Source organism: Nestor notabilis, unplaced genomic scaffold (genome assembly GCF_000696875.1).
Source record: "Nestor notabilis isolate BGI_N333 unplaced genomic scaffold, ASM69687v1 Scaffold36293, whole genome shotgun sequence".
Taxonomy (NCBI): domain Eukaryota; kingdom Metazoa; phylum Chordata; class Aves; order Psittaciformes; family Psittacidae; genus Nestor; species Nestor notabilis.
The window spans coordinates 8,001-22,825 of record NW_009922087.1 but is presented as its reverse complement, the minus strand read 5'-3'; the positions used below and the strand labels follow the sequence as shown (position 1 = coordinate 22,825).

General features: G+C 38.4%; 1 protein-coding gene across 2 annotated transcripts; it reads left to right on the top strand.

Moving 5' to 3' along the window:
* Positions 1-7,517: 7,517 nt before the first annotated feature.
* On the top strand, positions 7,518-12,925 carry TCEB1 (transcription elongation factor B (SIII), polypeptide 1 (15kDa, elongin C)). 2 transcript variants are annotated; one of them, XM_010011439.1, is made up of 3 exons: positions 7,518-7,582; positions 9,714-9,857; positions 12,490-12,925. In XM_010011439.1, exons 1-3 carry the CDS (start codon positions 7,579-7,581, stop codon positions 12,678-12,680), a joined length of 339 nt encoding a protein of 112 aa, XP_010009741.1. In that variant the 5' UTR covers positions 7,518-7,578; the 3' UTR covers positions 12,681-12,925. The 2 variants fall into 2 exon arrangements, with proteins under 2 accessions (XP_010009741.1, XP_010009742.1); XM_010011440.1 differs by lacking the exon at positions 7,518-7,582 and having other exon boundaries at positions 9,706-9,857; positions 12,490-12,702.
* Positions 12,926-14,825: the final 1,900 nt, after the last annotated feature.

The window sequence follows — 14,825 nt, the reverse complement described above, 5'->3', positions numbered from 1 at the left end:
GGCCGGGGCGACCCTCGAGGGTGCGCGGAGGGGCGCGGTGCCAGGCTGGGGTTCCCCGCCGGGACGGTGGTGAAGGGCGCGTTTCTCTGCGGGAGCGAAGCGGCCTCCTTGAAATCCAGGCGCTGCCGGGACAGGGACTTTCCGGAACCGTGTTGAAATTAAATATCGCTCTTAAACTTTTTCCGCCACAAATGACGTCCACCCTGTTCCCACGCCAGGCCCTAGAGAGAGAGGGGGAAAACTAAGGCCGAAAGCATTTAGGATGCACCCGCAGGGGTTGTTACACCAAGGTGAGAAGTGCCGGTTTAAGTGGTTTAGCTGTAATGGTCGACGAATATAAGCAAAGCAGGGTTGACGGAAAAGGGTGATACACGTACGTGCAGTAAGAAAAATAAACTTCTTAGTGCCATGTGTTCCTCAGAGAAGGATTCTGCTTTGCTATAAAGGAACCTAAGCACTGGTAAGTTATTGAGGGTTTCAGACATATGTATGAAAAGGTGGTGGTGATGCTAGTGGTTAACGTTGACATCGAGTTTAATCTTAATCTGTGTGCAGGAATGTAAAAATGTTTATTTAATACTGTAGCTTACGAGCTAAGCTTTGCACTGTAGGGAAGCTTAGATAGTCACAGGCCACTTGTTTACTTGGGCTTGCCGAAGATCGCTTGCAAAAGTTCAATTTGGAAGAAAGCCAGAAGAACATAGATAGGCAGGCGAGGGACCTTTTAAGATAAAAACCAGTTTGTAGACGCATTTCTGAATAATTCCTGATGTGCTCCGATTTCCTCTTTTTGCTATCCATACTTATATAAATACATATACTGGCCAAAAAAATATTGTTGGGAGAGAAATAATGTTTATTAACTGAAGACTGAACTTACAAGGGGAATAAGTGTTAACTAGTTTTTTTTTATGATACATTGTCTGTCGTTTTTGCACACATAGTGCACACCATGCACTTTGAGGTCAGCCTTTTAATGTACTTAAGTTTTGTCAATAATGGGCATTTCCCATTAACATTGGGAGCTTTGAGATAATCTTTAGAAACTTTCAGCACTTCAGCATTTAATTTTTTTCTTGCGTCAAAGTAATTTGAGATTTCTGGGGTTTTTTTATACTAGAGTAGGTGGTGAACAGATTTGGGTAGTTTCATGTTGTCTTAATGTGAAGACTTAATATGGGTACCCTGAGGAGATCCAGTGGATTTTCTGAGGTATCTTCTTCTATCTTCCAACTTCGTATTTCTTTTTCTAATACATTTGTGTTAATGCTTCTGTCCCTTACACTTTGTGTGGGGAGAAATTAATACTTTCAAAAGTGCACTTATCTTCAGATGTTTGTGTTTTTGCAGTTCTCAGTATATATTACAAAAAACCCTTAAGGTTTGTCATAGAAGTGTGAGTTTTGTCAAATTGAAGTAAAGTAATTCTGATGTATTTTGACAAGTTCTCTTGCACCTAGAAAGGTTCAGAATGTAATTGTCTTTGACATGGGGTAGTTTGCGTAACAGTAGTCTTTGATGAATGCTTATAACGAGAGGACAGACATTCATGTCCTGTGACGTTTAGCAATCTGCTAGCAGCCGTTTTTTTCCCTAATGGCGAGAGCTGTACAGCACAGGACTTTTATTGTATGTTGGGAGGAAAACAGCAACACCCCCCCAGCTTTTTCTTTTTCCCGTAAAACTTTAGTGGGAGTTACTGAAAAGGAAAGTTTCCACAGGCAGAAGTAGAGCTGCTTATGTGAGATCTTTGATGGTCTCTATGTGCTATCCTACCTCACCTCTTGTTTATCTTAACTAGCATTCACCCATAGTGTACTTTCCGGTCACACTTCACTGTGTGTTTGAACGCTAGTGCTGGTGAGCGCAGAGTAGTGAATCAGCTGATTTGGAAATCACACCATACCAGTTTTCTCTCATGTGTTTTCTAAATATGCTTCAATCCTCATTTACATTAAGTTTGTTGGGTTTTTTTTTTACATGTGATGAACAGTGAGTACTGAAGTGGAGAGCAGTATTTTTAAACAAGTTAGTGTACAGGATCAAGAATCGGACTAGAATTTAGGCTTGAACAACAGGAGGCTTCTCTTTTAGCACACAACAACATTTGTTTACTGATGAACTCTTACAGATATACAAATGACACCCAGAAAATATCACATTTGGCTTCTAAACTAATCTAGGAATTGCAAAGGCATTTATGTTATTTGCCCATATTTTCCAAAAATTGGTAGTTTAGAACACAGAAATGTCACCAGCTGAAGCAAGCAGAGGCTGTGTGTGCACTGCGTAACTAATAAGTTGGAAGCCATTTGAGTTTCCTTAGGCCAGAATCTGAGTTTTTGAAAGTTTTCTGTGGGATCAAAGAATCTGAGTGCTTGAAATGTTTGCATAGATATAATTTGCTTGTGCTAAGCAGAATAAAGCAGTGGCGTTCAGGAATCTGTGCAGTGATTGCATGTGTTCAGTTAAATTAGTGTATGCCCTTCATAACTAGTGTATGTCTATTCCAGTCTCGTCGACACATATACAGGATGTACAAGGAAATTATAATTCTGGGAAGCTTTGAGAATGAGCACACAGCTTTGGGAATGAGGTGGGAGGGTCGTGGACATGTTTTGGTTTTTTTGTCTTGCATTCAGTGCTCAAGAGAAGCAGGAAAGAGATCAAACTAAACTCACCATACAATAGTATTTCTTAGAGTTGTAAAGGAGAATAAGATGTTGAAGTAGGCTAATAAGAATACATGCCTTGTGTGGGTTAATTACCATGTTTTATGATACTTTGCTAAATTTTGTCTCGTAGGTGTAAATATTCTAGCAACTTGTGAAAATTTTCAGTTCTTTAGTGTCTACTGAGAACTTTGTTTTCTACAGCAAGAGCTTCCTTTTTTTGAGTGGTTGGAAAGTTTCTGTGCTAGATAGACCGGTTCTAGTTGTCTTATTCTCCCTTACTTACTAAAACGTGGCAATCTTCCTCTTAACAGATGCAAATTTTGCTCACCAGTTTTTTTTCCAGGAAGCTAGGCAGGAGAACAATAGTACCTAGTATGTGTGCATTTTTGAGATGAAAGGCGGGGAGCTGAGCTAACTAATTGGTAATACCACATAAGCTTCTTGAAGGGGAGATGGAATTATGAATGTACTTCAACAAAAATCAGTGGTTCTTTGCAGGAGTCTGAAATAGTCGGATCAGCAATACATAATAAAAAAAGGCAAATGCTTGAGTGTTCAGGAAACTTGGATTGTTCTCTTCCCTACTGGTGTAGTCTTGGTGAAGTCAGACAGGGGCAGCTATGGAATGTGGAAAAGTAATTAAAATACAGGTAGTTAGAGAAATCTCACCAAGTCTCTTTCTTCATGTTGTCTTGGAAAAAATGTTGTCATTTCTGTTGTTTTCATTATGCAGAAGGAAATAGTGACATGCTTTTCAATGAATAGTGCATTGAAAAATACACTGTAGGAAAAGAATTTCTGGTAAGAGAGCATACCAGGTCACTTGACTTTTCTGTTGCTAACCTACTAATTAGCACTTAAGGCCATGCAATTTTCAATACATATTTTTCTGCAGCAGATTTCCCTCCACACTATTTTTACTATGCACACGAGCAGTAACTTGGGTGTGACTGGGAATTTTACCTCCTCTTAAATAGCAAATCAAGGTTCTGTCCAAAAATAAATAAATCTTGCATATTTTCTGTGCCAGTTTTTTGGTGTGTTACTTCTGCTATCCCACTTATTCTTCTGTAAACTTAGGAACCAATAAGAGAGTTGACTAAAAATGAGCTGTGGCTTGTACAAGATCATGTTAATACTGTCTTGTATGACTTGAGTGTAGCTTTTGGCAAGAAGATGCTTTTCATAAAACAATAATTTTGAACTGCAGTATCTTCTAAAGTGTCATGACACACTGAACACTTCTTGAGCCAGAAGAGGAATCAGTAGATGCTAACAGGTTATTATTGGTTTGGGGTGGGTTTTTTTAGGTTTTTCATGTTTCCCAGGTTTCTTGTTTTTCTTTCCGTCTCTTCTCTTTTGTTGCATTGACTCCATGATACCAGAATAGAAACTGAGTGAAACCAAAGTGTATCCCTTGCTTACATGTCAAATGCATCATAATGGAATGTATTACGTCTTGTTCTTAAAAGCAGGTAGGCTTTCTGCGTCTTTTACTTTTGGCAATAGAATGTTAGTTTTGTTCTATATTTGGAACCAAACTTGGATTCTGGAATAACAGTGTAAATTTTATTCTTTTTTTAGTGTATGTTCTTTTGTTGGACTTAAACTGAGGAATAACATTGGCATACTTCTCCTTCTTTGTTTATCTTTTTAATGGATTCTTTTGTCTGTCTTCATTCTAGTTTTATTTTGCTAAACTGAGTAAGCAAGGCTAATTTTTCTTTTATACAGCAGGCTCTTTGGTCTTTTCTGTAGTTCTTGTAATTAGAACTTGTTTTTCTTGAAAACAGGAATTCAGAATTGTGTGTTGTATTCCAGACAAGTTGTTGTTGATGTGCAACAATGTTCATATTTCCCCATCTCTATTGCAGAGAAATCCTTGATGTGCATTTGTTCCCTCCCTCTTCCCTCCCACCACTGCAAAGCTGCATCAGCTTATAGTTGACCACTGAATGACTATGCTCCCAGATGACAAGCCCTGAGTACATGAAAGAAACTTGTATCAGACCCTATGTACAGGAATCTTGCATTTAATATGATTTAATTTCATGTGGCTTCTAGTATGTCATTTTCAAGGCTGGGGTTTTTTTTCTGGCTCAGTTGATCCATGTTTGCAACATCATACTGTATTTTGGTGGAAAGTTTCTATCTCATTTTAAGATTACTTTCTCATATCATTTATTTATGATTTACAGATTCCAGATTGCATCTTGATTGAGTTTCCTGTTTTCAAGGAAATGATTGATTCATTTTTTAGATATTAGATTAGTCCAGCATATCCTAAATCTGCTAATGCTTACTGCACTTTTATCCTGTCTTCTTTTTTAATACAGTTGAATTCACACCACTGGGGCTGACAATATTCTTTTTTTTCTTCTTTAAGTGTTAACTACTGAGTTTTGTTTGGGTTTTCCCCCCTCCCAATCGCTAATCATGTGATAGCACATTTCATTTGGTTTTATTAAAATGCTCATTGCAGGTTTTTTGGGACAGCTCTAATGTTTTGGTATAGACTTTTTTTTTTTTTTTCAGTTCCCCAGCTTCAATGTATGAGTCTTCTCAAGTTATGCTTTTACCTTGCAAGGTGTTAAGATATTTGCATTCCCACTAAGAAGCCTGTATTTATTCTGGTATTTAGTGGCATTATTTGTATTGGAAACCAAGGCACATTTCATCTTCACCAGTACCTCCACAAAATGGTATCACTTCTTCCATGGTTTTGGTTTTGTGGGGGTTTATTTTTGTTGCTGTTATTATTATTATTTCTTTTGGAATATAGGGAAGGATTTTTGGACTCAAGAAAGAGGTAGCACGAGCGATCCTCTCCTCCAGAGCAGAAGCAGTAAAGTCAGGTACCCCGTCAGTTCCTGAGCAACAGATATTCTCCAATAAGATGCTTGATATCTATTTACAAAAAACTGTTGAAATAGGGTGAAAGATCCCATCAGTTTTGTGCCACAACTGTTCCAGCACCTGAATGTAATTTCCTTGGATGAGTTCCTGGATTTACTGAAAATGGCAAAGGCACTTAACACTCAATATTAAGGTGTCTCGATGGCAGCATACGCAAATTAACTCTCAAAGGTCATTCTTGAATGTGTTAAAAAATGAACTTTTCACCTGCAAGAGTACAGGCGACGATGTTCCTTATACCAGTGCGGGAGGAAAATACTTTATAATCTAGTTCTGTGAAATAAGGATAATTTTCAAAGACTGTGATGTAAATGGAGGATGATTTCTTCTGAGTTCTCCACAGACAACTAAAAGCTGTTGGTTAGGCGTGTGTGGTTTGATTAGGTGTACATAATAAAACACCTTCTGAAAGCTTGCGGAGACATTCAGACTATTGCATATTTGTAATTATGAGAAAAGGGAGATGGAACAAATCGGCACCAAAGTGATGGTGAGAAGTGAAGCTATCAGCAGTAGCAAAGAGATGCAGAGATCTCTGTAATACTTCCTTCAAATCTTGCAGCTCCCTCCTCAACTTGCTTTCATTTTTTGCTAAGCTTTTACCAGAAACATTGGAGGGAAGAGATGTGAGTAGTGGTCTATATTCTGGTTTTCACACCTGGGGTCCTTTTCTAGTGAGTAATCACAGTTCATGCCTCTATTGTCACTAGTTGCTTTTCAAAGCAAGAGCACGGATTGTCAGAGTTCGTACCAGTCTCTTTGCTGCCTTCTGAGACCCTGGGTATCAGCTGAGAAACCACCCAGAATCACTGATGCTGTTTTCCTGAACCTGTGGGCACAGAACAGTAGTTCATTGATTTGTACTGGGTTAATATTTGGAGAGTAGCTGTTGATGTGAAAGGAATTTCAGGATAGCAGGTGAGTGAGTGGAATTTCTCTTCCAAAAGTTTTCTTTTCCACAGCAGAGATACAGTTAGTTCACAGTAAAGAAATACATGTTGTAACTGAATATACCAGATTTGTTTTGCTTATAAATGCTTCTATTTCTTTAACTCTTTGGATCCGTTTACCTGGCAAAATTTGTAGGAAGCTGGACATCAATATTTATAATCTGTGGAAGCCCCTGGTTCACTTACCATGTAAATACCTACATTAAATGTCTGAAATCGATTATCTAGGTGACATTGGTGGCTGTATCGGGAACTGTCAATCTTCTGGAAAGGATAAGTTGGAGGCCAGGTATTTAGTGTACAATGATTAGATTCATCTGTCACCCTTCTCCAGCCTAAACTGCAGTTCTCTCAGCCTCTCCTCATATGACAGGTGCTCCCATCCCTTGGTCATCTTTGTGGCATTTACAGGACTCAGTTCAGCCTGGCATGTACTGGGGAGCCCAGAGCTGAACCCAGCACTCCAAATGTGTCCCACCAGTGCTGAATAGAGGGGCAGGATCACCTGCCTCAACCTACTGGCAACACTTCTCCTGATACAGCCCAGGCTGCTGTTGGCCACCTCTGCTGCAAAGGCGCATTCCTGGTTCATGTTCAACTTGGTGTCCATCAACACCCCCAGGTCTCTTTCTGCAAAGCTGCTTTCCAGCTTCTTGACCCCCAGACAGTACTGGTGCCTGGGGTAATTCTTCCCAAGGTACAGGCATTTGCATTTCCCTTTGATGAACTCCGTAGTTTTCCTGTTGGCCCCTTTCTCCAGCATCTTGAATACGGTAGTGATCTCTTGATAGCAAAAATAAGTTTCAAAGCATAATGTTTTCAAAACGTAATGTTCGTCAACATTGCATGCTGTGTATCATGAGATTCTTTTCTGCGGAGTGTTCATGGTAGCATTCAGGCTAATAACTAAAGATGACTTATGAAATTGTATTACTCACTGAAGATGTTGCCACTTGTGGTTTGGTTTTTTTTTTTTCAGACGCTCCTATTACAAAAGCTGCAGTTGAAAAGAAAAAAATAAATTTAATAAGAAGAAAATGGGTAAGTTCATCATCTCAGAGGTTGGGTAGAGGAGGTGGATTGTAAGACTTTAAACATTGATCTTACACTGGTTTTCTTGTAGCCTCAAAAGTTAATGGAACGTCCTACAGATGTTTTTAGGAAGATATTCTCAAGTGACTGTTCATTTGCCGAAAGACCTGTTCAGAATTCATCTACCTAACAATAGATTTCACTTGTTTAATATACATAGTGCTGAAAATTTGCATGCTAAACCAGGATGCCTTTAGGCTTTTGTAGTGCTAACCTTGTACATAGCAGGCAAGAAAATTTCACTTTGTGCTGTTTTAAATTTTTCTGTTTGTTAACTGAGGTCAGCCTGTTGAGTTCTGGCAAAGAGATCATAACAAGGACTGATGTCTGGTAAATTATGTTGTGTGTGATGTGACTAAATCTCCGAAACTGTTATGTCTGCCTCTACAAATGACCACTTAATGAAACATGATTGGAAAGATTATAGTTTTATCTATACTTTTCCTGAATGTTTGGCATGTTTGGCACTGGCAATACTTTATTAAAACTAGCAATAACTACATGGTAATTCAGTTTTTACTTCAAATTCACAAAGCAGTTTTATTGATTGGGAGAATTTTGTATTTGCTGTAAGACTAGATACAATGCAAGGTGCTTTAATATAATTAATTCCTATTCCTTGTTTTGTCAGAAGGAAAAACAACACTAACAAATGTCAAGTTGGTAGTCTATATCTGTTTCGTCTCCCGTACTTCCACTTGCAATCATGAAATACTGGCAGTGTATTAATTTTCTAGAAGTGTACAGATCTCTTCTGTTACGCTTTCCCATGCTGGAAGAACTTCCAGGACTTTCACTTTTAACTTTTTGTCAAGATAATACTGTTCTGAAAATCAAATTTTGTGCAGTGTCAAGTTCAAGTACTTTTAATGGTATTCTGGCAATACTTGCTATATTAGTCCCTTAGAAAACACAGTGTTTGAAAGGAGGCATTAACTTTTCAGTTTGAATTTGATAGAATTGTACATTTAGTGGGGTGGGGGTTTACACTCATTTTTTCAAAAATATTTTAATATTACTGCAGTCTTTATTCCTGAAGAGTTTACAGGAATATGTAAAGGCCAACTACAGAGTCAGGTCTTCTTAGTGCGATGGTGTCCTAGAGTGTAAAGCACTGTACAGGCACAATGCAGTCAGTGGTTCCTACCTCCTGCCTGAATAGACAAGACAGGTGCAAGATGAAGCAACTGTTCAGCCTGCATAGAGTGAACAGTGCAGTGGTGGCAACAGACATGTCGTTTTTTCAACTTTTAAAGAGAGCGCTGTTAGGAGAGAATAAATAAAGGAGCAAAAAGGGAAGGGGGATAAGGGCTTCCAGAGAAACAGAGGGGTAGGTATGTAGCGAGACAGAAGGAAGAAGGGGAATGGAAAAAGCACAGTCAAAACTGCTGTGGGGAGAATTTCCAAACTGCCCTGGGTTTACTGCTTTTGCGCTTTCCCTGTTTCCAACAAAGGTCATGACATGGGTGTGCACTGCATGGTGCTTGGTTTGGCTGGGCAGTGGGGGAGGATGAATCTTATTTCATGTCATTTCTTCAGTACAGGAATACTGACTGCTTCTATTCTTACCTGTACTTCAAAAACCACTTTTTTTTTTTTCGTTTGTTTTGTTTTTGGGTGGTGGCGTTTTGTTTTGGTTTTTTTTGTCATGTCCCACCCCTTGCAGTCTGTATTTTTAAATATTAGATGTGTATTCAGGTAACTTTTAGTAAGTACTAGTATGATAAATACAGCAGTAGCCTCATGGAGGGAAGCAGTAACATTTTCAATTCACCTTACAACGTCTGAAGGAAAATTTCATCCCTACCTAGATTTTAGAAGTCATGTCAGAATTTAGTGATGGAGAAATGAGAGAGAAGAGAGTTAGCAGAAATTTCCTACTTTTTCATAAGTTCTTACTTTAAAACAAACTGCTGAGTGATTCAGAGAAGTCATTTTCAAATAGCCAAAATGCTTATGTCTTGTTTCTGGTTATATTGGGTTCTTTGGTCTGTAAACACAGAGAAGACTGCAGTTTGCATACTTAGTGATATGAATCACTCATTGTGTTCTGAAACTGTTAATCTGTTTTCCATTATAGATGGAGAAGAGAAAACATACGGTGGGTGTGAGGGCCCAGATGCTATGTATGTGAAGTTAATATCCTCCGACGGCCATGAGTTCATTGTAAAAAGAGAGCATGCATTAACATCAGGAACAATAAAAGCTATGTTGAGTGGACCGGGTAGGTACAAAAGATACAGTACCTTCATGTTGTTTGTTCTCACTTTTGGACAGGTTTGAATTTATATCATGCAGCACGTGAAAGTCAGAATAAGTGGTAACTTTTCCAGATCCCACCTAGTTCCTGTTTCCAGTGGAACATTCCATCTCTGTGGGTTATGGTACTACCAGCCATATAATTAGACCCTCTCTGCTTTTGGACAGTTAGGGACCTTACAGTATCATTACTACTAGGTTTCCCATGGTATGAGAACTTGAGGGTATTACATGAAATGTGTAGCATCAAGTTCTAAACAAACAGGAGTTGATAGCTCTTCATTGCCACCTCCAAGGCAGAGCTTTTAGTATTCTGTACTGGGTCTGGCTGGTATGGAGTTAATTTTCTTCATAGCAGGTCATATGATCGTGTGGTCTAGATTTGTGACCAAAACAAGGCTGATAACACACCAATGTTTTTAGCTATTGAAGGGTTTGCACAGTGTCAAGGCCTTCTCTGTTTCTCACTCTTCCCTCCCTCATGAATAGATGGGGGTGTTGTGCAAGGGGTTGGAAGGGAACACCACCAGTCAGATGACTCAAACTAACCAAAGGGATATTGCATGCTGTATAACGTCATGAAGTAAAAAGGGAGAGGAGGGAGTTAAGGAGGTTAGCTATTTAGCCATTTTTTGTTTGGGAACTGAATGCGTATCAGTCTACCCATGGGAGGTGGTGAGTGATTACCTTTGCATCAGTTGTTTTGTTTCTTTTCTTCCACTTGTCTTTTGCTTATTAAACAATTCTTTATCTCGACCCATGACTTTTCTTGCTTTCACTCTTCCTTTCCTCTTTGCTTGTCTACTGCAGGAGGAAGTGAGCAAGTGGTTGTGTGGTGCTTAGCCATTTGCTGGGGTTTGGGCCACAATATAGTCATGAGATCCTATGGCAAGGAGTTCCTATGCTTAATGACAAAAGTTAGCTTAAGAGGAGGGTAGATAAACTTGCAGCTGGGAAGGACCTCATGTAACTCCATTTATAAGACTCCCTCTGGTTTATGTGTCTGAACTAATCCATGAAAACCAAAAGGGTGGAGGATTAAAAAGGGAGAAGTTGACACAGGTGCTTTCCCTCTTCTGTACTGTCATCCCCTACATTTTCCTTTGGCCGCTTGAGTGGTGGGCAGTAGGCTATGTGGAGCTCTGGTCTGACTATGGTCATTCTTATAGTCTCTTCAGATTCTGGTGATGGGGATCACTGGAGAGATCTATTTGCTTAATACAGATTTAAATTACATAGTGATAGTTGGGCAAACTGAGCAATTAAGATTCTCATCTTAATGTTCTGCTAAATGTTACTGTTACGATTGCATTTGAAAATACATTATCCTGTTTGATCCACTCTGTGTCAGGCTCCCAGACATTCAAAAGGACAAGTAGTTACAAGGCCTGAATTTGTTCCACAAACAATGTGAAGGAATAAAAGGCAAAGTAGGCTGTTTAGAGGGCCAGAAAACTGACTCTGTAAAGGAATCTGTATTCAAGAATATTTTGTATAAAACCAAGCAAGATAAATGGGTTCACAAGGAAAAGTACTCTTGCTGTCTAGTTCAGTAGGTCATAATTTGACTGATGTGTAAGTGTTCTCTATCTCAGTACTGTGACATTGCCAATACACTAACATTTCTTCTGTTGCTTCCTGCTGTTCCTGTACTAGAATTCCAGCCAGATTGGCTTCAGTGCATGCAGATATTTCTGCACAAATGTGCGTAGACATTAGTAAATAGCTCTGCCTTGTAGTTTGAAGGGGATTCCTATAGAAATAGTGGGAAGCAAACTTTGCTAGGTCTCCCGTAAATACAGAGTACATGTTAGTGGTGTCTGTACTGTCTTTCAGCTTAATGAGTTGAAAGGCCAGAGAGGTGAGGAAAAGAGGGACAAAGGTAACAGTAGAAAGGCTGTGGGACTAACCACAGGATGACTTCATATCATCCAAGTTTCATGCATTTAGACACTACAGAAAGCTAATTTCAAATCTACTTGTGTTTTGAGATTTGAGCTTCGGATAAATTCTTCAATATCTAATAGCGATAAACACATCTGTAACCTTTCCTCCAGTACAGCTAGGCTTTCCCTGTCCCTCCTGCTGCCTGCTTTCACAGCTTAGCAAGTTAATGCGTCTTTGAGGTTTCAACCCTCTGTCAAATCTGCCTGAAACTGGAAAATTCAAAGCTACTGGGATCATACAAGGGACTACTGATAAATGTGCATATGCAGATACAGAACATATAGGCTTTTTTTTCCTTGCTAGAAATTTGGATTGTAATATTGTTACTGTGACCTTTGGAACTGAACGCGGTACAGTTTTAGAGTACTTGCCAAGCAAGCATCAGAATTAAACCTAAATTTCTGGTGTAGTTGTTCAGAATATTGTTAACAGGCTGCAGCCAAAATAAAGGTTTTGTAATGCAGGGGATCTTAATATTCTTGAGGGTTTGTAAATGTGGCACATCCTGCTTTGTACTGAAGACCTAGGAATATGGGACTAACACAAGCCTATTTACAATGTCTTCTATTTGCGTGGTAAAGCATTTCATTTTGCAGTGAATTGAGAGTCTGACTTTTGGTTTGGTGTTTTGTTCTTTATTTTTCCTACAGGACAGTTTGCAGAAAATGAAACAAATGAGGTGAATTTTAGAGAGATCCCATCCCATGTCCTATCCAAAGTATGCATGTATTTCACCTACAAGGTCCGCTATACTAACAGCTCTACGGAGATTCCTGAATTCCCAATTGCACCTGAAATTGCACTGGAACTTCTGATGGCTGCAAACTTCTTAGATTGTTAAATAAAATAAATTATAATAAAAAATGTAAAACTTTTTTCAGTATTTAATACATGTAGTTCAGTTAGTAACTTTTTTCAGATAGCATGTTGCGTGTGTGCTGTTGAGAACTGTAAAGTTCACTGCAGAGGCAGTTGCCTTCAGTCCTTTCGCATATAGCAATCATTCAGTTGAAATTTGTTTTGCTGCTTACACAAATAAGGAACTTTTCACAAACTGAGACAAATAAACAAATATGCCAATTAGTAGATGGCTATGCCTTATCCTTTAGGTGTGGTAGAACTTTTGTTTAATAAATGACCATAGAAAATACTGGAGTTTAGTCAAATGCTCTCTAAAATGTAATTATAGTTAAATATGAGTAGCTGCTTAGGGTTTCTAACTTTCTCTTATTGTTAAGGTTTCTAAACATCTGAACTTAATCTCCTTTGTAAGATAGCTTTAGTATAGTTATAGTAACTAGATTAGCAGTGCCCTCCGAGGTTTGTGTACTGACAGTGATATTCCATTTAGGTTGAAAGTGGAGTGTGTAGGAGAATGCTTAAGGCTTTTTATTTAAATCATAGTATAGACATGTCTAAAGGTGTACTTGATACATTATTTTTTTTTTATAACTTTAATTTTCCCCATTAATATTTACTAATATTCAAGTCACTTGCCTGAACAGTAAGACTGTGATCCTACTGACAGTGGCTTTTAAGGGGAAAAATAACTTAGATTCTGTGTATATTATCTTCTGTATAACCTATAAGGCTATTATTAATGTACTGTCACTTGACCTGATGAGGATTTGATATGGTTTCAGTTATGGTTTATTTCCATTGTTGTGATTGGTTATGTAAAGTCTGTATTTAATCTTTAGAGTAGTAGTCATTTAAATTTTGTAACATAGCGACTGAAAAGATAGTTATCCTATCTTTTACCTCTTCCTTGACCTCTCTTGTACCCACAGAAAAAGACCCTGAAATGTGTAGGTCTTTTATATTTGAAGGAAAGGGCATTAAGCAGATGTTTAAGGAGCTGTTTTATAAATTTCATAGGTATTTCCAATGTTTTTACAAATATTTTAGGGGAAAAGGATTGGCAAGCCATTGACATAATACTAGAGTGGAACACATCACCGCTTGGTAGTTCCTGCTGGTATCAGCTCTTTATTCAAAACAAATTTCCATAAGAAATAAAAAAATAAGATGAGAAGTTTCTTTTTGTTCAGCTGCAGCCTGAAGAACTCTTCTGCCAAAATCACCTGTAAATGAGAATAAGTCTAATGCATCATAAAAAATGATGCCAGAACAAAGTAGTTAAGCATTTCCATCAGCTGCCACTGCTTTAGCTTTGTTTTGATCAAGAAGTGGTTGTGGTCTTTCACGGAAAAATCCCACTGACAGATGGTGGGACCTCTTTATTGATGTATTAACTCATGGTGAATTTAGAGGGCTGAAACTCTCCTCTAAACCTGTTTGCCAATGTAAATACAGCTGTGAAGAGATTTTTCTGGACAAAACCCAGTAACTTACATAGACTATGCAGTCTGCCCATGGGGGAGTTCAGTTGTGACAAATGAAATTTTACTCTGGGCTTGAACAACGCTTGGATAGACAAGCTGACATTTGTCAATGTGTTGCTAGATTAGCTGACATTCACATCGCATACTTGGCACAATTTATTGTGTTTAATGTGGGGGTGTTCATGACTAAATTGGTTTTGCACAATAAAGCTGAAGTGCGTTGCAAAGCGATAGTCTGAAATCCTGTGTTTAAGCACTCTGGTCAGTGCTGTTAGTAACTCATTTTCAAGAGCACCAAAAAGATAAACACAAACCAGAGATACCCTGTTATACTGTGTTTGTTAGAGCCACTAGGAATACCCTAAAAGGTCAAGGAATACCAACATGGATATTTTAGTCCCAACTACATTTCAGTCTGAGCAAATCCTAAGTTCTTTGGCCATTTTTAAGTTTTGATGTTAATGACTTGGAGTTTAAAACTATTTAGTTTGAAGTAAAAAGGATGTCTTTTTTTAAAAAAAAAATTGGGTTTTCCTTTCTTTTTCTTTCCCCCTTTTTAAGCATTCCAAAACGTATCTCCTGTTAAAATAATTGCATTTTATGATTCCGTACTTCAGCAGCAACATAAAATAGCTGGTTTA